Here is a 27,596-nt window from a genome sequence, read left to right on the forward strand (position 1 = left end):
TCTTCCGTCACAGTCAAAACACTAGTGGGTTTGTTCTATTCTGCTCTTACATGTTATGTGGTTGGCCTCAAAGTCTAAAAACAAATAGTAGAGCAGCCAAGAACATTTCACTTATTTTCTCTCCTGGCATCCAAGTTAGTTAAGCAGCTGATTCTTTACAAAATAAACAGTTTAAATAATGAGGTGGTGCGTCATTCTTTGTGTGTCGTGCACAGTGGCATTACTGTGCCCTGCCTTGTTGTTACTTCTTGAGGTCGGCCTCTAATTACATCAGTTTGCTCCAAAAATAGCCAACCAGCAGAGGATACCAGTTGTTTAGTTCAAAATGGCATTCATTCATTCATAGATTCATGGATGCCACTGAAGGGAATCTGAAGACTTCCATTCGACCCATGATGGTCTGTCCTTGTTTTGTGCAAAGAAAAGGGTCATTTTTATTTTCAGTCTATGTTCAAATTTAGTGTTTGGAGCTATACTTTAGAGCTCCAACTTTGGAAGCTCTTTCTTTTATACCTTTTTGTTTTGAACTTTATTACACCTTGGAGCGCTTTTTCCGGTCCATTTTTTTCCTGCTTTCGCTATCTGCGCCTAATGACTGAGCTACGTGACGTCATTTCTTGTGATGTCTCAAGGGGCATTTCTGGTCGGGACGGGATTCGTTCCCAGGGATTCGAATAAAGAACCAACTCTATTTCTTTACTATAGTGATCTCGATAACGGGTACCGGTTCTCAAAAAGGGATTCGAGTCCGAGGACTCGGTTCTTTTCTTATCGAACAACCAGGAAAACCGGTTTCGAGTATCATCCCTACTTGCATCGCATCTCATAAGCTTGACAACACACTGTGTCCAATATTTTCACAAAGATAAAATAAGTCATGTTTTTGGTTCATTTAATAGTTAAAACAAATTTACATTATTGCAATCAGTTGATAAAACATTGTCCTTTACAATTATAAAAGCTTTTTACAAAAATCTACTACTCTGCTTGCATGTCAGCAGACTGGGGTAGATCCTGCTGAAATTCTATGTATTGAATGAATAGAGAATCCTTTTGAATCAGGAAAAAAATAGTTTTTGAATCGAGAATCGTGTCGTCACCTGCCATCATGGAAAGAAAAAAAATGTAAAAAGAAAACATTTTTATTAAATTGTTATATGTATCCAGTGATTATACTATAAAGTTATTTTCCATTTAACTTCACCAGTTTTAGATTATTTTTATTCAAAATCGCTGAATTTTCACATTTGCCGTTCAAATACTGAGAAGAGACGGTGCGGTGAACAGCAGCCAGTTGAGGCACGTCACTCAGTTGTGCCTCAACATGGATTGCGGACTCGGCTAACTGCTGGCCTGCTGTGCAGTGAGACCGTATTGCTATATGAATTATATTATACATTTCCATAGTTTAGTGAGCTGAGGTATATAATGTACAGTGTATTTTGTCAACAACTGTATGTGTGTAACGTATTTCTTGTGCTGAGCGATCATAAAACGGCTGCAAAAGACGCACTGGCTGAGGCTCGCAGTAATCCCGCCTCCTGCACCCCCGCCGTAAAATGAAACCCCTGACGGGAGTGTTATATCAACTAAAGCCCACACTTAAACTTTCCACGTGCAAGATTGAATCTATTTAAAAAAGTTATTTCATAAAAAGCCAAAAAGTGCAAAAACAATAATGTTCGTGTTGGAGGAGTTGTGAATGACTGCAGGGCCACAACAATAAGTGCACCTGCAGACTGCAGGTGTACCTAATTCACAACTCCTCCAACACGAACATTATTGTTTTTGCACTTTTTGGCTTCTTATTAAATAACTTTTGCAACCTATTTTTATGGGCTTTCCTCTTTGTGATGTTAAGTACTGTTATACAGTATATGCCTTGAGCTCTTATTTTGAAGGCGCTAAGAGCGGAAGTGATGACACCTTGGAGTGGAGCGCAACTTTTTGAAAGAAGGTAAATAAAGTGGTCCTCGTGTAAACTGGAGCCTCCGTGTTTGTTATTTTGTAGTTTCATACAGTATAGGCGACATTTATAAACCCTCGGTTACACTTTTTTTTAAATAGATTCAATCTTGCACGTGGAAAGTTGAAGTGAGGGCTTTAGTTGATATAAAACTCCCGTCAGGGGGTGCATTAATCCAGCACAACAGCGGCGAATGGACTTCATTTATAAGTAAAGGTAAGACCATAATAACGTTTTTTTTATTAAATGTGCTTTTTTGTGTTCTACAGTTTGTATGTGTAAAGTTAAAATTAAGTTAAAGTACCAATGATTGTCACACACACACTAGGTGTAATGAAATTTGTCCTCTGCATTTGACCCATCCCTTGATCACCCCCTGGGAGGTGAGGGGAGCAGTGGGCAGCAGCGGCGCCGCACCCGGGAATAATTTTTGGTGATTTAACCCCCAATTCCAACCCTTGATGCTGAGTGCCAAGCAGGGAAGAATGCTGGTATGAGCTTTTAAACACAACCCGTTAACTGCTGCCAATCAAATGGTGAATTAGATACTCTTTAGGGTTCATATTTTTGTAAATCTGACTGTGATGAAGTCAGTGCCTCACCAGCCATCAACCTCACCGCACGTCACTGATATATATATATATATATATAAGCTTTGTTTGGCCTTGTTCACACTGCAGGTCAAATCCGATTTTTTTAGGTCCGTATCGTTCGTGTGCAATTTTGAATTTTTCATTTTTGACCCAGGCCTCTTTTGTATGTGGAAATAAATCGGACATATATATGCGATGCGTCCTCAACGTGAACGTTCTCGCACTTAAGTCGCATTCATCCAACCAGAATGTCATCAAAAAGCGATAAGCGTCATAGACGATTAAAAAATAAATAGTTGACAACGGAGCAGAAATCTGCTGAAAATAAGGTTTCAAGAACTCGCCCACAGACACGCTCTTCAAGCAGACATCTAAGCAAAATATCCCCTAAAACTGCATAAGCCAAAATATTTGTCCTCTTCCTACTTAATCTTCTATGCGCAATAATTACATTCAGAAAATGTTGCGTTTCATTGCATAAAATCCTTAAGTTTGCCACAAATGCGCCATGCATGCGGGTCAGATGGTATTCACATTGGAATCCACTTTTTTTTTTGTAATATGAACGGCAACTAAAAAGGTCGTATTTGACAAAAAAATCTGAATTGTACATCCGACCCTTAGAGTCTGGAAATAGTAAAAAAAACATTTTTTGAGTTTGGCACACTTGCTGAGTTATGAACTGACTCTGCCAGGGAGGTTGTGGTTTCATTCTCAATTTGTACAATAGGCGTGTCCTGTGCAACTGGTGTATGGGTCAAAGGTAAACCTGTCACATTTTGACATGGATATTAACAATATGCTGTGTAACTTGTGTTAGAAATGCCGAGGAAGTCGTTTTGAGTCTTTTATTGTCTCCTGATTACGGTAAGTTCCTCACAGTTTGACCACAGAAAAGAGTGTTAATGAGCGTCATGTTGAGGAACACTAATGAGCACTCTTAAAGTAACAGTAGAGTGGAAAAACAAGTTGACTTTATATACTTATTTGTGTTTCATTGTATCCATTAAACCTAGAGGTGTAACGGTACGCAAAAATTTTGGTTCGGTACGTACCTCGGTTTAGAGGTCACGGTTAGGTTCATTTTCGGTACAGTAAGAAAACAACAAAATATAAATGTTTTGGTTATTTATTTACCAAATTTGTAAACAATGGCTTTATCCTTTTAACATTGGGAACACTATAATAATTCTGCCCACGTTAATCAACATTAAACTGCCTCAAATTGTTGCTCAGATTAAATAAAATGACAAAACTTTTCTACTACATTTAAAAATTGCAACATTAAACAGTTTCAAGTCAACTCATCATGCTTAATTTATTACAGCACTTGGGAAGCCTGTAGTTGATTTTTATTATGTAAATGTAATATTTTTATCAACGTGTGATAGCAGGGACCCTGCCATTCAAAACTAGGCTGCTCCATTACTAATGATTAATGTAACTATAGCTGAAAAAGTAGTACAATAGCAATAGGAGAGACTATTCATCCTTGAACACCATGGAGTTCATGTAGGCTTAATGATGCAGTTACATTATTATATCAACTATCAGAGACAGAAACTCTTCATTTAACATAATGTCCTTTTTTGCTGCTTCAACACAGCTCAATCAACACAGAAAAAGGTAAAGTGAAATAACAGACAGGGCTTTGCTGTCCGTAACACACGCACACACAACGCAAAATGAGCTAACATTACGCTAAAAGCAAATTAGCCTTCACCTCAAGCCAGGACTGCGAGCGAGCTGAGCTGCCGCTTATGTTTCTAGAAGGTCAACGGGCTCATAGTGATGTTACTAGTAGTTGACTGGGAGGTGTTTATCATCATTTGGGGAGAGTCCGCTGCCTGATGCTTACCTGCTAAACGCTAAGCACTGACTACATGCGCTCTGAATACGCACTGCTGATTGGCTGTTACCGCTCTGTTTGTAACCAATCAGATGGTTGTGTGGGTGGGACAATGCTGGGTGCTATGTAGAGGACTGACAGAAACAGAGGCAGAAGGAAGCGGAGGCGGCTACTTAATATGTTCGTGTGGAAACTCGTTCGGTACACCTCCGAACCAAAACCCCCGTACCGAAACGGTTCAATACAAATACACGTACCGTTACTCCCCTACTTTATATACTTATTTGTGTTTCATTGTATCCATTAAACCATATCCAATTGTATTCACAATCCACAAAGTTTATCCACAGTTTAAACATCACAAAATGCCACATTCAGTCAGACATTTTGAATATTCAGCTCTGTATACCTTCAGCTATTTTCCGAGATTGACATCACGGTAGTAACACCTCTGCACTCTGTCTGACCATATTATTAGATCAGTCATACTGGAAATATGTAAACATTGGAAAAAGATGTGGTGTTTATCGTTCACAATCCTTATATAAGACAAGAACACATATGCTTGGCTTGTTTTTATACATGTAAATAAATAGCAAACGATTGAGTCAACAGATTGAGGGTTCTCTGTTGCGCTCATTATACTCACTAAAAACATCCAGAAAGCGCCAACAATACTCCATTTACATGTTGTGACCTGAAAATTAACCAAATATGAGTGATATTGTAATAAGTGCCAACGCAGACGGGCTATTTTAGCGGCGCATTGATAACAGTGAGCTAATGCTAGCTTACGCTGCTATTGTCGACACACTCAAAGTTGCTGAAAGTAAATTCACCCGCTAGTAGACAAATGTGGCCATGGACCGACAGGCTGGTCCACTTTCACATCCCCGAGATGGCAAAAAAGACACACAAAGACGGTTGTTGCGGCAACATTTTTTAACCCTTGGTGAGGATTGTGATTGATTCTTCATCTAGTGCAGGGGTCGGCAACCTTTACCAGTCAAAGAGCCATTTTGACCAGTTTCACAAATTATAGAAAACAATGGGAGCCACAAAAAGATTTTTAAATTTTAAATGAAATAACACTGCATACAAAGTTTTTTTTTGGCTTTGTGCTATGTATAAACCAGGGGTTTCAGACACGCTGCCCACACCTTAATATGGAATTTGAATGCTGGTGCGGCACGCAGGTTTTATATGAATGGCGCTTGTCCGCGTCATGCGTGCCGTGATGGTACAGCATATAGCGCCCACTACAACCGGCGTGCGTGATATGCCACACGTTGTATGGGGCTTCCGCTTGTTCACGTTGGTGACAGCAAGGCATACTTGGTCAACAACCACACAGGTTACACTGACGGTGGCGGTATAAAAAAAACTTTAACACTCTTACTAATAATGCGCCACACTGTGAACTCGCACCAAACAACAATGACAAACACATTCCGGGAGAACATCTGCACCGTAACACAACATAAACACAACAGAACAAATACCCAGAATCCCATGCAGCCCTAACTCTTCCGGGATACATTATACACCCCCGCTACCAAACCCCGCCCACCTCAACCAACGCACAGAGGGGGCGGGGTTTGGTGGTAGCAGGGGTGTATAATGTAGCCCGGAAGAGTCAGGGCTGCATGGGATTCTGGGTATTTGTTCTGTTGTGTTTATGTTGTGTTAAGGTGCAGATGTTCTCCCGAAATGTGTTTGTCATTCTTGTTTGGTTTTGTTTCAAAGTATGGCGCATTATTAGTAAGAGTGTTAAAGTTGTTTTATATGGTCACCGTCAGTGTAACCTGTGTGGCTGTTGACCAAGTATGCCTTGCTGTCACGTACGTGTGCAAGCAGAAGATGCATACTGTATAACAAGTGGTTGGGCTGGCACGCTGTTAATACAGATTGTAGGGGGCGCCAAATGCTGTACCATCACGGCACGCCCTTCTTATAACTGTAAGGGTGAAAATCGGTGAATATTAATCCCGGGGGTTTTCTGCGAGAGGCACTAAAATCCGGAAGTCTCACGGGAAAATCGGGGGGTTCGGCAAGTAAGCTGCTGAGCTGCATCAGAGTGATCAAAGAGCCGCATGCGGCTCCGGAGCCGCGGGTTGCCGACCCCTGATCTAAACAGAATTATGTGAGCGTCCCGTCAGTTGGCATCCCAGCAAGAGTGGGAAATATTACAATACATTTTATTAAGGTTTAACCCAGCAATGCAGCGGATGCTATAGTATCACAATAAAGCTACATCCGTTTAGCAAACTTATTTCTAATCCTCTTTGTGTCCGGGCTCAAAAATATAAGGTCCTGAATCATAATTGTTTCCAAAGTAATCGTTGTTGGCTCTCACAAAGTCTGCTTGATTAGCATTGTTGTTGATGGGGAAGGGATCTGTGGGTACTCATTAACTCTTAAAGGGGAACATTATCACCAGACCTATGTAAGCGTCAATATATACCTTGATGTTGCAGAAAAAAGACCATATATTTTTTTAACCGATTTCCGAACTTTAAATGGGTGAATTTTGGCGAATTAAACGCCTTTCTATTATTCGCTCTCGGAGCGTTGTGACGTCACATCGGGAAGCAATCCGCCATTTTCTCAAACACATTACAAACACCGAGTCAAATCAGCTCTGTTATTTTCCGTTTTTTCGACTGTTTTCCGTACCTTGGAGACATCATGCCTCGTCGGTGTGTTGTCGGAGGGTGTAACAACACGAACAGGGACGGATTCAAGTTGCACCAGTGGCCCAAAGATGCCAAAGTGGCAAGAAATTGGACATTTGTTCCACACACTTTACCGACGAAAGCTATGCTACGACAGAGATGGCAAGAATGTGTGGATATCCTGCGACACTCAAAGCAGATGCATTTCCAACGATAAAGTCAAAGAAATCTGCCGCCAGACCCCCATTGAATCTGCCGGAGGGTGTGAGCAATTCAGGGACAAAGGACCTCGGTAGCACGGCAAGCAATGGCGGCAGTTTGTTCCCGCAGACGAGCGAGCTAAACCCCCTATCGACCCTAGCTTCCCTGGCCTGCTGACATCAACTCTAAAACTGGACAGATCAGCTTTCAGGAAAAGAGCGCGGATGAGGGTATGTCTACAGAATATATTAATTGCTGAAAATTGGGCTGTCTGCACTCTCAAAGTGCATGTTGTTGCCAAATGTATTTCATATGCTGTAAACCTAGTTCATAGTTGTTAGTTTCCTTTAATGCCAAACAAACGCATACCAATCGTTGGTTAGAAGGCGATCGCCGAATTCGTCCTTGCTTTCTCCCGTGTCGCTGGCTGTCGTGTCGTTTTCGTCGGTTTCGCTTGCATACGGTTCAAACCGATATGGCTCAATAGCTTCAATTTCGTTTTCGCTACCTGCCTCCACACTACAACCATCCGTTTCAATACATGCGTAATCTGTTGAATCGCTTAAGCCGCTGAAATCCGAGTCTGAATCCGAGCTAATGTCGCTACAGCTTGCTGTTCTATGCGCCATGTTTGTTTGTATCGGCATCACTGTGTGACGTCACAGGAAAATGGACGGGTTTATATAACGATGGTTAAAATCAGGCACTTTGAAGCTTTTTTTTAGGGATATTGCGTGATGGGTAAAATTTTGAAAAAAACTTTGAAAAATAAAATAAGCCACTGGGAACTGATTTTTAATGGTTTCAACCCTTCTGAAATTGTGATAATGTTCCCCTTTAAAATGGCTCGGTATCCCTTGTTGGTGTGACCTGAGTGGGGTGGGAGGGTGGGTGGGTGGTTTGGGTTTTAAGGGAAAGGGTGTGAATAATTTACTGACTTTAAAATTGTACTGTTCCGACTTGCACTTTTTTCTGTCTATTTGAAAATGCCAATAAAAGAAGTTGGATTAAAATGGCTCGGGAATCTCTGTGAGATTGATACTACGTATTTTGATCATATCTATTTATCCGTGAACTTGGGAAGTCTTTTCATACCTGCCAACTACTCGGGTTTTCCCGTAATTAGTATGGTTTTCATCAACCTATTACGGTTGCAGTGATAAAAAATATGTTTTTTCATTAATTAAAAAAAATAAAAAAAAATTTAGTTTTATTCACGAAATCGCGTAACAATGACAATTGACACTGCTTCCCGTAACTTCCTGTCGAGCCATTCCGAATGCCAAGCACGAGGCCATTGTTTCCAAACGAGCGAACGATCATGGAATCAGCTGGAGAAAGATCGCACACGAGTCTTAAACCGAAAAGAAAACTGCAGTCATTCCGTGAAGAATATTCAAAAGTCTATCCGGGAATAATTATCCGTTCCAAAAAGGGTGAAAACTACGCGAATTGCACCTTGTGCAGACAAGATTTTTCGATCGGACACGGAGGAATTAGCGATGTAAAAGACCACGTTGGGACAAAAAAACACAAGTCTAATGCCGTTGCTAGCGATACAAGTGGAAAACTTTCAACGTTTTTCGTCGCCCAAACAGATTCTTTGGATGTGATAAATGCCGAAGTTTTATTTACGGAGGCAATAATTGAGCAAACAAAAAGGTAATGACACCAATTTTATCTATTGGAATTGTTTAGTACTGTTATACTGTTAAAAGTGTTTATACTATTTATGCTTTCAAGTCCAAGTTGAAGAAATCTTGTTAAATGTTGACAGCATAACTACCAAAATACAGAAGTATGTCCTTAATATTTTTGCAGTGCTATTTCTGTTGAAAAGTTAAAATGATTACATTAGAGATGTGATGTGCCACTTTTCAAGTGTCTGATGGCTTCAATTAATTTTCATTAATTTTTCATATTTTGAATTCTTTTGAAAGGCTTACAAAAAACTACATTTGAATTGTAATTCCATGCTATTGACAGGACTATTAATTTTAATGAAGTTAGCTTACCATGTTTACAGTATGATAATTGTGATAGAAATGTGAATTTTAGGCACAGAATATTTTTTACAATTGAACAAGGCAGTAGATTATACAAGCTTGGACAGAAAGTTAATAATGACACCAATTTTTTTTTTTAATGGAATTGTTTAGTACTGTTTTACCATTTGTTTACTGTAAAAAGTGTTTATACTGTTTATACTTTCAATTAACAAATTGAAGTCTTGTGAAAGGTTGACAGGATAACTGGCATTAACTGTCAAAATAATTTCAAACTATTGACGTTAGCTTACAGAATAAACATGTCAATCAACCCATATGATTTTTGCTGTAATATTTTTGTTTTGAAAAGTCACTGTGACTGATAGAAAAGTGATGGTTTTAGCAACATTTTAACCTGTCTGAATGCTAATAATCATTTTGCGTCGGGGGGCGAAGGAACCCCCCACCAGGACTTTGTCCTGGACCTACCGGGGCCTGCGGCCCCTGGACCCTGGCTACTAGGTTTTTCTGATTTCAAAAGTTGGCAGGTATGTCTTTTTTAGTCAAAAATCAGACATACATGATAATAGCTTCAATAGAGGCAACTTGTTTTTCCACACTAGTGCTACTTAAGTCCAGACTTGAGCCGCTGCTGACGAGACTTGAATAGGCAAACTTTACGGACGCCGGCGCTGCATGGAGTGAACGGCTTTCATTTGCTGAACGATCCTGCTGCTGCCAGCTGACAGCTTGTGTCGCTCGCCCAGAGAGGAGCTGTGACATGCTTCGGTGTGTCTGGTCCCTGATTGGTGGGCCGCGAGCTGAGCGACAGTTAATGTGCACACGTCTGATTAGTCATAGCAGCCTTCTTTTTGCATAACAAGCTCAACTGGTGCGAGGACATTTTCAGAGTGTGTCAGCGTGCACTTGAGCACCTTGACTGACACTTTTGAGGAAGTCTCAGCCCTTGATTTCATTTATTATAGTACCACGGCTGTTATTTGGGACTAGAAAACACCTTAGTTGGCGCCACTTAGTTCTCATATGAATACGCCTCCATTGTTTAATTCAGTGAGTATACACTGTTTGTTTTAATATTATTATTATTATTATTATGAGCCTGCTGCAATGCCAGCGCCCATATCATTATTGCTCATACTTCAAACTTTATTATTATTATTATTCTTTGTAGAGATGTCTGATAATGGCTTTTTTGCCAATATCCCAATATTGTCCAACTCTTAATTACCGATTCCGATATCAACCGATACCGATATATACAGTCTTGGAATTAACGCATTATTATGCCTAATTTTGTTGTGATGCCCCGCTGGATGCATTAAACAATGTAACAACGTTTTCCAAAATAAATCAACTCAAGTTATGGGAAAAAAAATGCCAACATGGCACTGCCATATTTATTATTGAAGTCACAAAGTGCATACTTGTTTTTAACATGCCTCAAAACAGCAGCTTGGAATTTGGGACATGCTCTCCCTGAGAGAGCATGAGGAGGTTGAGGTGGGCGGGGTTGAGTTGGGGGGGTTGGGGGTTGGTGGTAGCGGGGGGTGTATATTGTAGCGTCCCGAAAGAGTTAGTGCTGCAAGGGGTTCTGGGTATTTAATAATAAAGATAATAGATTTTATTTGTAAAAAGCACTTTATATTGAGTAAACAATCTCAAAGTGCTATAGTGTATTAAAAAAATAAAATAAAAACTAGAATAGCCAAATAGCTATAACTAGTATGCATATATCTAAAAAAAAAAAAGAAGGGCTTTTAAGCCTTTTTTAAAAGCATCCACAGTCTGTGGTGCCCTCAGGTGGTCAGGGAGAGTGTTCCACAGGCTGGGAGCGGCGAAGCAGAAAGCCTGGTCTCCCATTGTTTGTAGCTTTGTCCTTGGAGGTTAGCCTGTCCGGAGCGGAGGTGTCGTGTGGAGGATTTGGGGGTGAGTAGTTCTTTGAGGTAGAGGGGGGCATTTCCGCCCACCTCAACCTCCTCATGCTCTCTCAGGGAGAGCATGAGGAGGTTGAGGTGGGCGGGGTTTGGTGGTAGCGGGGGGTGTATATTGTAGCGTCCCGCAAGAGTTAGTGCTGCCAGGGGTTCTGGGTATTTGTTCTGTTGTGTTACGGTGCGGATGTTCTCCCAAAATGTGTTTGTCATTCTTGTTTGGTGTGGGTTCACAGTGTGGCGCATATTTGTAACCGTGTTAAATTTGTTTGTACGGCCACCCTCAGTGTGACCTGTATGGCTGTTGACCAAGTATGATTTGCATTCACTTGTGTGTGTGAAAACCCGTAGATATTATGCGACTGGACCGGCACGCAAAGGCAGTGCCTTTAAGGTTTATTGGCGCTCTGTACTTCTCCCTACCTCCGTGTACACAGCGGCCTTTTAAAAAGTCATAATTTTTACTTTTTGAAACCGATACCGATAATTTCCGATATTACATTTTAAAGCATTTATCGGCCGATAATATCGGAAATCCCTAATTCTTTGTGATCTAATTTTGCAACGGTTTACCTTAGTCATATAACTTGGTATGTGACACTCGTTAACTGCTAACATGCTAATGTTAGCATGCGAAAAGTAAAGTGCTTACTTTTTTAGCTAATTGTTTTTTTTCTCCAATTCCCCAGCCATAAAACTTACTCATATAACTTGGTATGTGACACAAGCTAACTATTATCATGCTCACGTTAGCTTGCTAGCATGTTAACATTAGCATGCTAACTTTTTTAGCTAGTTTTGCAACCGTTTAACCCAGAGTCATATAACTTGGTATGTGACACAAGCTAGCTATTATCATGCTCACGTTAGCTTGCTAGCATGTTAACATTCGCATGCTAACTTTTTTAGCTAGTTTTGCAACCGTTTAACCCAGAGTCATATAACTTGGTATGTGACACAAGCTAACTATTATCATGCTCACGTTAGCTTGCTAGCATGTTAACATTAGCATGCTAACTTTTTTAGCTAGTTTTGCAACCGTTTAACCCAGAGTCATGTAACTTGGTATGTGACACAAGCTAACTATTATCATGCTCACGTTAGCTTGCTAGCATGTTAACATTCGCATGCTAACTTTTTTAGCTAGTTTTGCAACCGTTTAACCCAGAGTCATATAACTTGGTATGTGACACAAGCTAACTATTATCATGCTCACGTTAGCTTGCTAGCATGTTAACATTAGCATGCTAACTTTTTTAGCTAGTTTTGCAACCGTTTAACCCAGAGTCATATAACTTGGTATGTGACACAAGCTAACTATTATCATGCTCACGTTAGCTTGCTAGCATGTTAATATTCGCATGCTAACTTTTTTAGCTAGTTTTGCAACCGTTTAACCCAGAGTCATATAACTTGGTATGTGACACAAGCTAACTATTATCATGCTCACGTTAGCTTGCTAGCATGTTAACATTAGCATGCTAACTTTTTTAGCTAGTTTTGCAATTGTTTAACCCAGAGTCATATAACTTGGTATGTGACACAAGCTAACTATTATCATGCTCACGTTAGCTTGCTAGCATGTTAACATTAGCATGCTAACTTTTTTAGCTAGTTTTGCAATTGTTTAACCCAGAGTCATATAACTTGGTATGTGACACTTGTTAACATGCGAACGATAGCATGCCAGCAAGCTAACTTTTTCATCTAATTTTACACTTTTTCCTCTATTTACGCAGCCATACACCTTACAGCCGTGTTACTTGAAATGTGAGACATGCTAACTGTTAGCATGCCGTCGTTAGCACACATGCTAAATGTTAGCATTTTAATGTACCGTGTTTTTCGGAGTATAAGTCGCACCGGAGTATAAGTCGCACCAGCCGAAAATGCATAATAAAGAAGGAAAAAAACATATATAAGTCGCACTGGAGTATAAGTCGCATTTTTTGGGGAAATTTATTGGATAAAAACCAAGAATAGACATTTGAAAGGCAATTTAAAATGAATAAAGAATAGTGAACAACAGGCTGAATAAGTGTACGTTATATGAGGCATAAATAACCAACTGGTATGTTAACGTAACATATTATGGTAAGAGTCATTCAAATAACTATAACATATAGAACATGCTATACGTTTACCAAACAATCTGTCACTCCTAATCGCTAAATCCCATGAAATCTTATACGTCTAGTCTCTTACGTGAATGAGCTAAATAATATTATTTGATATTTTACGCTAATGTGTTAATAATTTCACACATAAGTCGCTCCTGAGTATAAGTCGCACCCCCGGCCAAACTATGAAAAAAAACTGCGACTTATAGTCCGAAAAATACGTTAAGCATGCTACCGTTTTAGGTTAACTCTGTAGCTCTTTTTATACAGTTACACCTAAAACTAACGGATTCTGACACTCTGCACCATCTTAAAAGCACGGCCAAAGGTCCAGGGCACAGATAGCAGGTCCATCAAAATTTCCATGGGAATTTTGTAGTTATTATTATTATTATTATTATCATTATTAAGGCGATGTGATTTTGACGTAAATGTGAGTGAAATGTTATTATGAGGACAATGAACATTTGTTTAGGGAAATAATGTGTCCGGTAGCGCTCAAATCATCCCTATCACACTCAACCGCCCCGTGCAAAACTAAAATATTTTGAGACGGCCACTTGAAACGACGACTAAACTACGAAGCTAACGCTAGCAAGAACAACACATCTCACCTGCTTGTGTTGTTGTGAACGACATCGTGGATGTAACATCAATGTACACCCGGGACAGCAGCTACTTTCTACTGTCTTTTTTTTTAAAAAAATTATTTTTTACAGCCTCGAATCATCTCATTACTGGTCATCCAGCGGAGAACAGCACAGCACACGTTGTCCCTTCACAATAATAGCGCGGTGCGCCACATCCAGTCTGACTGCGCCAACAAAAATAGAGGTTTCAAAAAGTACCTTTCACAAGCATACTTAACTTAAAGCACAAATTATTATGCTTTGACCTGAAATACTGGATACAATTGTCCAAAGATGAATTGCACCAATAAATGTAAGGATTTTTAAAAACTTTTTAACAAACATTTTATTAAATTTTATTTCACGCAAAAAGCTTGTACTCTCGTGCAGTGGTCCCCAACCACCGGGCCGCGGCCCGGTACCGGTCCGTGGACCGATTGGTACCGGGCTGCACAAGAATTAAAAAAATAAAAATAAAAATGTGTTATTTTATTTTATTTTTTTATTAAAACAACGTAAAAAAACCACAATATATACATTATATATCAATATAGAGATCAATACAGTCCATAAGCACTAGAGATGCGCGGTTTGCGGACACAACCGTGGAGTCCGCGGATTATCCGCGGGTCGGGCGGTTGAAATAAAAAAAAATTTGATTTTATCCGCGGGTTGGGTCGGGCGGTTGAAATAAAAAAAAAAAAAAGATTTTAAATAGATTCAGGCAGGTGGCAGTTAAACCAATTCGGAAATATATATACATAGTTAAATGTTGTTACCCACATACGAAAAACAAGCAAGCACCTGCAGCATATGCCACAACAGAAGAAGAAAAAATAAGAGATGGCAACGCCGGCAGCAAACGTGGTACGCGACAAACTAAAAAAGGGAATACTAAAGACCAGGGGAAAAAAGGCCAGAAAAGTTCAGCGTGGACTCGTTTTTATGAGGTTGTAAATCAGGATGATAGTAATGCTGGCTACGTGATTTGCAAGAGCTGCGACGCTGTTTATGTCTACAACAGTCACAAAACCGGGACATCTAACATGGTGCATCACATTTGTGCAAAACCCCGAACCTCCACAAACACCCTGAGCATGAGCAGTTTCGTCCGCCGTGATCCCAGAAGAGTGCCACAGGATGTTAAAACAAGATAGAACGCAGCTGCCTGCAGCAGTTTGAGTGGCGCGAGCGCGCTTGGAGGTGCGCTCAGCGCGGCTTCCAGATGATTGCGCACTGGTGTGCGTCTGGGCCGTGACAGCGTGGCACGCATTGAATGTCTCTGCTGCATTGGATCAGTCTCCTTTCTTTAACAGGCAAAAGCTTTATAACCTCACTAATGCCTTGCATCGTCTATATTAGATATATAACAACGGGCGGGTGCGGGCGGGTGCGGTTTTGATTAAATGTTAGTTCGGGTGGATGCGGATGGTTGACGACTTTTGTGATGCGGTTGCGGATGAAATAATTGCCTATCCGCGCATCTCTAGTAAGCACACATGATTGTATTTCTTTATGACGAAAAATAAATAAATAAATAAATACCATCCCCCCGCCGCCCTGGTCCGTGGGACAAATTTTCAAGCGTTGACTGGTCCGCAGCTACAAAAAGATTGGGGACCACTGCTCTAGTGTGGTAAAATAGGTGTAAAAGGTAAAAAACTGAATTAAAAACAATTAAAACTGAATTTTATAGTTTTTTATATTGCTATTGCAGAGGGACAAATGGTAGAATATGGATGGATATTATTTAAATGTATTGCGATTACTTTGATTATTTTAATTATTTATGTATAACTATATTCAAAGTTGAGTTTTGGTGGTACCATAAATACTCATGTTTTCAGATGAATGAATAATCGTGTATAAATCATGATTACAATATCAATCAAAATAATTGTGATTATTATATTTGTCATAATCGTCCAGCTCTTATGAGCATTATATTTGCGGGGTAGAATATACTTTATTTAGCCCACATTGGGAATATTCCACTATTCTAGTGAAAAAATGTGACTTTATAAATTTGAGACTTTATAAACAAATGGAATGAAAAGTCTTAAAGTAATACAATGAAGGTTGGAAGATTAACACAATGACTATGTTTACACTGCAGGCCAATTTGATTACAAGTCAAATGTGATCTTTATCAGACTCCAGTATAAACGCACACTGGCACCAGTGTGGCCCCAAGGTGGCCTCGTCGCAGTTCGATAAAGTGAAAACAAAGGAAGTTGACCGGATTCCGTAAAGAACAAGGAAGTCACTACTATTGCTACAAAATAAAATACGTGGCCACACCTTAAACATTTTTTACGTGAAAATAAATGAAAGTATTATAATGTCTGAATGAAGAGTGTGTTCTAATCTTTTTATGGCTGTTAAGTAGAGGAGCAACCGACATCAGCGTGGATCTACCTTAGCTTTATTTTTCAACTCACTTACGTTAAAAACTTAAGCAATGTAAGCAAATACAGGACAGCGTAGACGTCAATTCCGGTCCTTCACTTCAACAATCGCTATTTCTTCGTAATGTGTGTGTGTGTGTGTGTGTGTGTGTGTGTGTGTGTGTGTGTGTGTGTGTGTGTGTGTGTGTGTGTGTGTGTGTGTGTGTGTGTGTGTGTGTGTGTGTGTGTGTGTGTGTGTGTGTGTGTGTGTGTGTGTGTGTGTGTGTGTGTGCACAGTTGCGATCAAAAGTTTACATACACTTACATACACATAATGTCATGGCTGTCTTGAGTTTTCTACAACTCTTATTTTTTTGTGATAGAGTGATTGGAGCACATACTTGTTGGTCACAAAAAACATTCATGAAGTTTGGTTCTTTTATCAATTTATTATGGGTCTACTGAAAATGTGAGCAAATGTGCTGGGTCAAAAGTATACATACAGCAATGTTAATATTTGCTGACATGTCCCTTGGCAAGTTTCACTGCAATAAGGCACTTTTGGTAGCCATCCACAAGCTTCTGCTTGAGTTTTTGACCGCTCCTCTTGACAAAATTCGTGCAGTTCAGCTAAATGTGTTGGTTTTCTGACATGGACTTGTTTCTTCAGCATTGTCCACACATTTAAGGCAGGACTTTGGGAAGGCCATTGTAGAACTCTAATTCTAGCCTGATTTAGCCATTCCTTTACCACTTTTGACGTGTGTTTGGGGTCATTGTCCTGTTGGAACACCCAACTGCGCCCAAGACCCAACCTCCGGGCTGATGATTTTAGCTTGTCCTGAAGAATTTGGAGGTAATCCTCCTTTTTCATGGTCCCATTTACTCTCTGTAAAGCACCAGTTCCATCGGCAGCAAAACAGGCCCAGAGCATAATACTACCACCACCATGCTTGACGGTAGGCTTGGTGTTCCTGGGATTAAAGGCCGCACCTTTTCTCCTCCAAACATATTGCTGGGTATTGTGGCCAAACAGCTCAATTTTTGTTTCATCTGACAACACATTGAAAAAGATAAGACCTTCTGGAGGAAAGTTCTGTGGTCAGATGAAACAAAAATTGAGCTGTTTGGCCACAACACCCAGCAATATGTTTGAAGGAGAAAAGGTGAAGCCTTTTTATATATATATATATATATATATATATATATATATATATATATATATATATATATATATATATATATATATATATATATATATATATATATATATATATATATATATATATATATATATATATATGTGTATGAACTATGATTTTTTAAAATATTTTTTTTGAAATTTATTTTTATTAAATCAACATAAAAAAACAATAGATACACTTTCAATTAGTGCATCAACCCAAAAAACCTCCCTCCCCCATTCACACTCATCCACACCGACTCACACAAAAGGGGTTGTTTCTTTCTGCTACCAATATTCTGGTTCCCACAATACAGTCTGCAAGGGACACAGTCCCTGGAGCACACATGATTGTGTGTGCCGCTGGTCCACTAACATTTTCATTATTTACTATTTTTTATGTAATTGTTTTTATATTGTTTTACTTTCTTTTTTATCCAGGAAAATGTTTATTTATTTATCTTTTTTTTAATTTTTTTTTTTTTTAAAGGACCTTATCTTCACCAGACTAGGTTGTCAATGAAATTAGATTTGTTTAAAGGTTTTTTTAAACCAGGTCCAGTCCAGATAATGTCCAGCAACACACACCTTCATCCATGTACATTGAAAAATTTAAAAAAATTATAAACTATTATTTGCACACTATTGACTAATAATGCACTGAAAATTACCGCTCCTACTTAGTCACGTTAAAAAAAAAAGAAAGATGCAATTGAAAGAATTGAGAATCTGATGACGATGATGACGATGATGTTTGCCAATGTGGATCACAGAGACTGTTCGCAACTTGCGATGGTTGTGGCCCTCGACTCGCTCTCCTTGAAGTGGGGCGTCTGGCCGCTATCTTCCAGGTCAGTCCCAGATAGGCCTATCTCTTGTCTTGGCCGTGTACTCGAAGGTCAGACGCTCCGCGTGCGATTAGTCCGCCACAAAGCCGCTGAGTCACATTCGTCAAACAGGGGCGACGTCCGACCGGCCCCGCTGAGTTAATGAGTGATGGAGCGCTGGCCTGGCGAACAAGGCGTCTCCCTGTTCTGGATTGAGTTAATGACTAATTACGCCGTTGTGCTCACCCTTTGACTGGCGAAGGTGAGTGAGCGGCACTGAGGGTTCTCGTCTAGAACGGGAACGGGACTTGGTCTTACGGACACAGGCTGAGCGAAGCACTATGCGCCGGTTTTAGGTCACAGTAAATATTTAATTGTATTTACCTCGTCCGCAAAGATAATAGTGGTGACGTCTCCGACTATTGTCGACAAATTGTTGCACCCCTAGTTTACATGTTGCGGCCTATATAAACGTACTAAATAATTCAGTTCTGTGGTCCGGGAAGTAGGGTACAAGCAGTCACGAAAAACTAAGTACATGCAGGGCACCTCCACAAGCCAGGGCAGCGTGAAGATGAGGTGTGGGAGTGTGTAGAACGCTGTAGACGACGGGGAAAGTCGACACTGGCGTATTCCTGTGTGAAAGGCACAGCAGACCTACGGAATGTTCCAGTTTGATGTGTGTGGGAAAGATTGGCTAACAGCGTAACCTGTCAAGAGCGAGGCATGTTTTGAGCGGGGTGAGTCAGGCCTTGCTCCAGAACGCCTCGTGGAATGTCTTCCTGTGTTTGGCAATGTGTTGGCCGAGGGGAGGGACCCAGAATGCTGCTGGGCTACTTCAGAGTCAAGTCCAAAAACTCTGCCGGCCAACCGCTAAAAGACGAGGCCTTGGCTCTCTTACCGGCGTCTGGTCTGGCTCATGTGGTCCTGAGAAGGATGTCCGAGATTACTCCTCATCCTATTGTCTCTCTCCTCCATCCAGAGATGTCCACGGGTGTCCACTGAAGCCTGGCGAGGGCGAGCAGCATGGCGGTGTCAGGCCTACCCCGGGACCTCAGTGTGTTTCCAGTCAGCCGCAGGTAGGGTATCATATAATAACCTCATTTTTGGAGCCGGAATCGCGTGGACTGATTGTTCTGTTGTCAAGATGCAAGTTTTTTCCAGGTTCAAGTCTAACACCTCAGTTTGCACAATTCCAATATCATTATTACCACAATATTGTTGAATGTGCTCAAAAAGTACACAGACACACTTATAACTAAGTTGTATTAAAACATAAACAAATAGCCACACAATCGACTTTCTTGGCAGAAGAAATACGACATATACCGTAAGTTACAGACTATAGAGCGCAGGGTTTCCCTTAGACTGCCAAGATACCTGTAGTGGTCGGGGGCGTGGTCACCATGACGTCATCGACTAATTTGCATAGTTTCCTATAGTGATCCATCTTCTTCCGCTTATCTGAGGTCGGGTCGCGGGAGCAGCAGCCTAAGCAGGGAAGCCCAGATTTCCCTCTCCCCAGCCACTTCGTCCAGCTCCTCCCGGGGGATCCCGAGGCGATCCCAGACATAGTCTTCCCAACGTGTCCTGGGTCTTCCCCGTGGCCTCTTACCGATCGGATGTGCCCTAAACACCTCTGTAGGGAGGCGTTCGGGTGGCATCCTGACCAGATGCCCGAACCACCTCATATGGCTCCTCTCCATGTGGAGGAGCAGCGGCTTTACTTTGATCTCCTCCCGGATGACAGAGCTTCTCACCCTATCTCTAAGGGAGAGCCCCGCCACCCGGCGGAGGAAACTCATTTCGGTCGCTTGTACCCGTGATCTTGTCCTTTCGGTCATAACCCAAAGCTCATGACTATAGGTGAGGATGGGAACGTAGATCGACCGGTAAATTGAGAGCTTTGCCTTCCGGCTCAGCTCCTTCTTCACCACAACGGATCGATACAGCGTCCGCATTACTGAAGACGCCGCACCGATCCGCCTGTCGATCTCACGATCCACTCTTCCCTCACTCGTGAACAAGACTCCGAGGTACTTGAACTCCTCCACTTGGGGCAGGGTCTCCTCCCCAACCCGGAGATGGCACTCCACCCTTTCCCGGGCGAGAACCATGGACTCGGACTTGGAGTCCATGGTTCCTATAGTGATATTTCTTTAAAAAGGCAAAAAAAAATCTATACGGTACATACATTTAAACCAAATCTGTTTTTATTCATTGGTATCATATTTTCAATTGTTGCTGCTGTTTGTACAATGTACTTTGTTGAGATTTGTTCAAGTGTCTAGAGACTTTTAATCAGTTTTTAAGATAAAAACAACTTGCATCAAATCTAGCATCTTCTTCTGGTGTTATTAGAGAATGTACTCATGACTTCTGTCCCTCCATGACTAAAGAGGATCCAGCGAGCATGACGTCACACTTGCTTGGCACTGTTGCTGCAGTTGGACTTTCTCTCCTTAAAAGCCGCCATTGTCCTTTTAATATTTGCACATTTTGTAGAAGGCTGTCCGCGGGTATATCTGGAATATATATGAAGATTGAGTCAACATCACAGACTTGCTGACAACGCTCCAGACCAGACCTGGGCAAACTAAGGCCCGGGGGCCACATGCGGCCTGTTGAGCTTTTCAATCTGGCCCGCCGGACATTCCCCAAACATTTTTTGGGATCTTTAAGATGGAAAGTGTAGCTGCCGTTATGATGTGCAGTGATGTTTTTTAATGACCGTAAGTCTTGAACTATACAAAGTATTTCAATGGTTGGAATCTGCACTTTTGGATGATATACCAGTTACTAGGGTAATCTAATTAGTTACTATGGTCATCTAATTAGTTACTATGGTCATCTACGTCACAGCAGCTCAGACGAGGCACCAAGCAGTGTGGGCGGGAAGCGTTTCCACAGGCGCGGAAGGAGATTTTCACAACAAAGTTCTAAAGCTTAGTGATGTATCAGATATATCAGATTGTAGGTGGGTTTGTTTTGTACCCTTCGCGTTCATATTTCACCGTTTGTTGCATTTTTGTTGCGTTTCACTTGATTGTAAAATATGTTGATCGAAAGGGGGTGTTCCATTCATATTTTGTCAATATTCAGTGTTTTATCGTTCATAGAAAAAATTTAAATTCCATTTTGTTTTTTAAGGCGGTCTGTCATAACGTTTTTAGCATTCAATCAGACATTATCATGAGGTTTTGTATTAGTGTCCCTAAAAATAGATATACTGGCCCCCAGATACATTTTTTTCTCTAAATGTGGCCCCCGAGTCAAAATAACTGCCCAGGCCTGCTCCAGACAGTGGTGTGCGTTTTGTTTACATCCGGTTTCGGCAGTGTGGTTTTTGGTAATCAGTCTTTTTCTGGTGGTCTGGCATCCCTTGTCAATAGTGCGAAAAAATAGGCTATACGTATCAAATCGTACTGTAACGACCAGCTAATGTTAATGTTTTATGTCCGTGTGGCTTGGATTTGATGTTAGTTTTTCCCATGTTTGCAAACACACGGAAAATGAGTGAGTGGTGTTGTGTGTCCTGAGAAGCGCGGGGACAGAAGTGTGTGTACACGGGAGGTAAAACCTGTTGAAATTGTGCCGTTTGTTATCATGAGATTGGTAATATTAGTTAAAATTGCGTCCGACTTTCTGTGATTTCTTCTGGGGGCTACAAAATAATATGTTTTAATTTGTTTTCAAGTAAAAAAAATACATTTTGAAGGTGCGGTGGTAATAATATTGCCGTGGTGGTGCGCCACATTCAATTACATTAAGGGGAAACCCTGTAGCGCACTAATATTTAAGCCACACCCAACAAATTTTAGAAGAAAAAAACATTTTTAGATAATTAGCCACGCCAGACCATAAATCGCAGATATATACCTGTACGAAATATTTTGTAAATATTTATTTACATACCTTTGTTTCCAAACGGTAACTATAACACGGCAGTAAAACGGATGATCAAACAAAACAAGTCATTGTCATGGACCCACTAGCTGCGGAAGCTAGTTCTCCAATCAGCTAAACAGACTCAATAACTCCACAGTGACGTTTTGGTGGATTTACTGAGGAATTTGCTCAAAGGAAACAAAGCAAATAGCATAATAGCTAATGCTAACGACACTAGCTTGATTACATTACAATAGCACGTACAAATATGCATGCAAACACTCCTACAGACATCACACATGGGACGGTTTAGTAAATCTGAATTGTTTTAGGTCTATTGTAAAACTCACAAACGTTGCTTGGAGTGATGAATGAAGAATCCTTTTGAGCAGAACAGCTACGGACGGTTTTACTTCCGGTTTAAGGCATTAAAACAGGAAAAACATTTGCTGCCCGCAACACCTGCAGTGAGCAAACTCGTCCAAAAGATGGCGCCGTAACACAAACTATAACACCACTTTAGTGTGTCTGCTTGTGTTGAATGAAAACGATTGAACACAAAACATTACGTTGCTCAAAAAGGTTCATTATGTCTTCTTATCATCTAATACACCGAAAAATATGGTCTGATTTAGGGCTGGGCGATATATCGAATATACTCGATATCGCGGGTTTGTCTCTGTGCGATATAGAAAATGACTATATCGTGATATTCCATTATACGTTCTCACGCAGTTGCTTTTAGCTGCGGGGCATTAAACTGCATGCGTTTCTCACTCTTTCTTGTCTCTCCTTCTCACAGAGACTTAAAACAAGCGCACCTTCTTACATACGTCACGTGTGCGACGTCACACGCTCCCACAAAGCAGACAGGTAGCGACATGGTAACGTTAGCTGTGATGCTAACATCTAACGGTGTGGTTTGAGTGGTAATACGAGAGAAAGAAGGTGCGAATCTGGTAACAAATGGAGGAATAATTAATTCCCAAGAAAAACAGCACGGGGTCCATCGTCTGACGGTGGTTTGGCTTCAAGCGGGAATATGTCTTTACATGTCAACATCTCCGTTCGGTGCCACACCAACTAAATGCCGAAGCAACTATTTCCACATCAACACCGTAGGACATATACTATTTGATATGCAGCTCATTTTATATTTGACAGTTATTGAAATATCTTGTGTGACATCATGCACAAAAGTGCGCTTTATTTGTTTTTAACTATTGTAGTGGCGTTCTGTACAAAAAGTGCACTTAAATTTAGTGTTGTTTTGATAAGTCATCTTAGTGACATCATGCACAAATAGCTTGTTTTAAAATGTCTCTGACAATCTTGCACTTTCTGTTTTGAAATGACATGAATGTTTGTGAGCCTCAGCCTTCCCGGTAAGGTCTATTCAGGTGTACTGGAGAGGAGGCTACGCCGGATAGTCGAACCTCGGATTCAGGAGGAACAGTGTGGTTTTCGTCCTGGTCGTGGAACTGGGTGCATGGGAGTTTGCCCAACCAGTCTACATGTGTTTTGTGGACTTGGAGAAGGCATTCGACCGTGTCCTTCAGGAAGTCCTGTGGGGAGTGCTCAGAGAGTATGGGGTATCGGACTGTCTGATTGTGGCGGTCCGCTCCCTGTATGATCAGTGTCAGAGCTTGGTCCGCATTGCCGGCAGTAAGTCGGACACGTTTCCAGTGAGGGTTGGACTCCGCCAAGGCTGCCCTTTGTCACCGATTCTGTTCATAACTTTTATGGACAGAATTTCTAGGCGCAGTCAAGGCGTTGAGGGGATCCGGTTTGGTGGCTGCAGGATTAGGTCTCTGCTTTTTGCAGATGATGTGGTCCTGATGGCTTCATCTGGCCAGGATCTTCAGCTCTCACTGGATCGGTTCGCAGCCGAGTGTGAAGCGACTGGGATGAGAATCAGCACCTCCAAGTCCGAGTCCATGGTTCTCGCCCGGAAAAGGGTGGAGTGCCACCTCCGGGTTGGGGAGGAGACCCTGCCCCAAGTGGAGGAGTTCAAGTACCTCGGAGTCTTGTTCACGAGTGAGGGAAAAGTGGATCGTGAGATCGACCGGCGTATCGGTGCGGCATCTTCAGTAATGCGGACGCTGTATCGATCCGTTGTGGTGAAGAAGGAGCTGAGCCGGAAGGCAAAGCTCTCAATTTACCGGTCGATCTACGTTCCCATCCTCACCTATGGTCATGAGCTTTGGGTTATGACCGAAAGGACAAGATCACGGGTACAGGCGGCCGAAATGAGTTTCCTCCGCCGGGTGGCGGGGCTCTCCCTTAGAGATAGGGTGAGAAGCTCTGTCATCCGGGGGGAGCTCAAAGTAAAGCCACTGCTCCTCCCCATGGAGAGGAGCCAGATGAGGTGGTTCAGGCATCTGGTCAGGATGCCACCCGAACGCCTCCCTCGGGAGGTGTTTAGGGCACGTCCAACCGGTAGGAGGCCACGGGGAAGACCCAGGACACGTTGGGAAGACTATGTCTCCCGGCTGGCCTGGGAACGCCTCGGGATCCCCCGGGAGGAGCTGGACGAAGTGGCTGGGGAGAGGAAAGTCTGGGCTTCCCTGCTTAGGCTGCTGCGCCCGCGACCCGACCTCGGATAAGCGGAAGAAGATGGATGGATGGATGGATGAATGTTTGTGCCACTGCTTAATAACTGTTTAATAAATACACTTTTGCTAAACTGACTTAGTTGTGATTTCCCTCTCTGCATGAAAGTTTAAAAGTAGCATATATTAATGCAGTATGAAGACGAATGTTTTAATGTAGACACATAGAATCATCATACTGCTGTGATTATATGCATCAAGTGTTCATTCAAGGCTAAGGCAAAATATCCAGATATATATCGTGTATCGCGATATGGCCTAAAAATATCGAGATATCAAAAAAAAAGGCCATATCGTCCAGACCTAGAAAATTTGAAGGACAAAACATAGCCGCTAGAAAAATCCATAAATTAGCTGCACCGCTTAATAAGCCACAGGGTTCAAAGCATAGGAAAAAAAGCATAACTTAAATATGATTTAGCTGCTCGGGCCCTCATAATCAAAATGCACAGACATATTGATATGTTATTTGCTGTTCTCAATACTTGACGTGGCCCTCCTGGCGTACAACATCCTTCATTCAATCGTCATTTGTCCTTTCTCCCTCAGTGTTGCCCGTTGGTGATGTGAGCTTCAGTCCAGGACGCAACTTTTCTCCTCCAGCCGCCCTCGGCCTCACTCGGCAGCCAATCAAATGCACACGGACAATGAACTGGCCAATCATGGCAAGCAGCTCAGCGGTGACGGACGAGCTCAAATAGCCGCCGTCAACCTGCAGGCTGCTCCGCCGCCACCGCAGCAGCAGCAGCAGCAGCAGCAGCAGGCAGCCGCCGGTCACCTGGGGCCCAAGAGCCGCCTCGGTGCCGCCGGGGGCCATGGCGTCCACAAAAGCAACTCCGGGCTGAAGGCCGCCAGCCAATCGGCGAGCGGCATCGGAGGGATGCTAAAAACCAAAAGCAAGCGGGAGAGGAGCGTCTCTTTGGACTCTGGTGATTCGCAACCAGCTGCCGCTAAAACCCTGGAGGCTGACGCCAAAGCAGGTGAGACGTTTTTTAACTTCTTCACCTCCATCACTTCCGTCTCGCCACAAATGGACGTGCGCTCGCCTCCTCCGGCAGGAAGCGTTCTCACGTAATGTCTGACGAGACAGAAATGCCCCGACCTTTTAAGCGAGCGTCAGAATCCCCGCCGCCCCCACGCCGCTGATCGCTGATAGCGGCAGCAAGGCTTGGTGTCCTCGTGGTTGCAAAGGAAACCCAGGGAGTTCCCCTGTGGGTCTTCAAAAGAGGTTTCACTTGTTGATGATGCATCCAAGGGAAGTTCAAACTTATTCCGCCCAGGGCCGCTGACAGGAAAACGTGAAGCCCACATGCCAAACGTTCTGTTGCAAAATTGTGGCTTCATTCAAAATAATGTTGTAATGCAGGGGTTCTAAACCTTTTTGGTGTCGGGGCCTAACTTTTACACTCAAATATTTAAACTGACTTAGTAAATTTACCCTTGATTTTAATGGTATTCAATAATTATACCTAATCCATACCTGCCAACTTTTGAAATCAGAAAAACCTAGTAGCCAGGGTCCAGGGGCCGCAGGCCCCGGTAGGTCCAGGACAAAGTCCTGGTGGGGGGTTCAGGGGGGCTTTCCGACGCAAAATGATTATTAGCATTCAGACAGGTTAAAATGTTGCTAAAACCATCACTTTTCTATCAGTCACAGTGACTTTTCAAAACAAAAATATTACAGCAAAAATCATATGGGTTGATTGACATGTTTATTCTGTAAGCTAACTTCAATAGTTTGAAATTATTTTGACAGTTAATGCCAGTTATCCTGTCAACCTACCACAAGACTTCAATTTGTTAATTGAAAGTATAAACAGTATAAACAATTTTTACAGTAAACAAATGGTAAAACAGTACTAAACAACTCCATAAAAAAAAAAATTGGTGTCATTATTAACTTTCTGTCCAAGCTTGTATAATCTACTGCCTTGTTCAATTGTAAAAAATATTCTGTGCCTAAAATTCACATTTCTATCACAATTATCATACTGTAAACATGGTAAGCTAACTTCATTAAAATTAATAGTCCTGTCAATAGCATGGAATTACAATTCAAATGTAGTTTTTTTGTAAGCCTTTCAAAAGAATTCAAAATATGAAAAATTGATGAAAATTAATTTAAGCCATCAGACACTTGAAAAGTGGCACATCACATCTCTAATGTAATCATTTTAACTTTTCAACAGAAATAGCACTGCAAAAATATTAAGGACATACTTCTGTATTTTGGTAGTTATGCTGTCAACATTTAACAAGATTTCTTCAACTTGGACTTGAAAGCATAAATAGTATAAACACTTTTAACAGTATAACAGTACTAAACAATTCCAATAGATAACATTGGTGTCATTACCTTTTTGTTTGCTCAATTATTGCCTCCGTAAATAAAACTTTGGCATTTATCACATCCAAAGAATCTGTTTGGGCGACGAAAAACGTTGAAAGTTTTCCACTTGTATCGCTAGCAACGGCATTAGACTTGTGTTTTTTTGTCCCAACGTGGTCTTTTACATCGCTAATTCCTCCGTGTCCGATCGAAAAATCTTGTCTGCACAAGGTGCAATTCGCGTAGTTTTCACCCTTTTTGGAACGGATAATTATTCCCGGATAGACTTTTGAATATTCTTCATGGAATGACTGCAGTTTTCTTTTCGGTTTAAGACTCGTATGCGATTTTTCTCCGGCTGATTCCATGATCCTTCGCTCGTTTGGAAACAATGGCAACA

General features: G+C 41.5%; 1 protein-coding gene across 4 annotated transcripts in view; it reads left to right on the forward strand.

Annotated features, from left to right (window-relative positions):
- The window catches only part of bcl9l (bcl9 like), a 76,787-nt gene that overhangs the window by 38,483 nt on the left and 10,708 nt on the right, over positions 1–27,596 (forward strand). For all 4 annotated transcript variants that reach the window (XM_061972422.2, XM_072914978.1, XM_061972421.1 and 1 more), the window contains exons 2-3: positions 19,350–19,446; positions 25,417–25,847. In XM_061972422.2, the coding sequence (XP_061828406.1) occupies positions 25,502–25,847 (346 nt within the window). In that variant the 5' untranslated portion in view covers positions 19,350–19,446; positions 25,417–25,501. The remainder of the gene's footprint in view (positions 1–19,349; positions 19,447–25,416; positions 25,848–27,596) is intronic.

The sequence above is a fragment of the Nerophis lumbriciformis genome, linkage group LG17 (assembly GCF_033978685.3).
Source record: "Nerophis lumbriciformis linkage group LG17, RoL_Nlum_v2.1, whole genome shotgun sequence".
Classification (NCBI taxonomy): Eukaryota; Metazoa; Chordata; class Actinopteri; order Syngnathiformes; family Syngnathidae; genus Nerophis; species Nerophis lumbriciformis.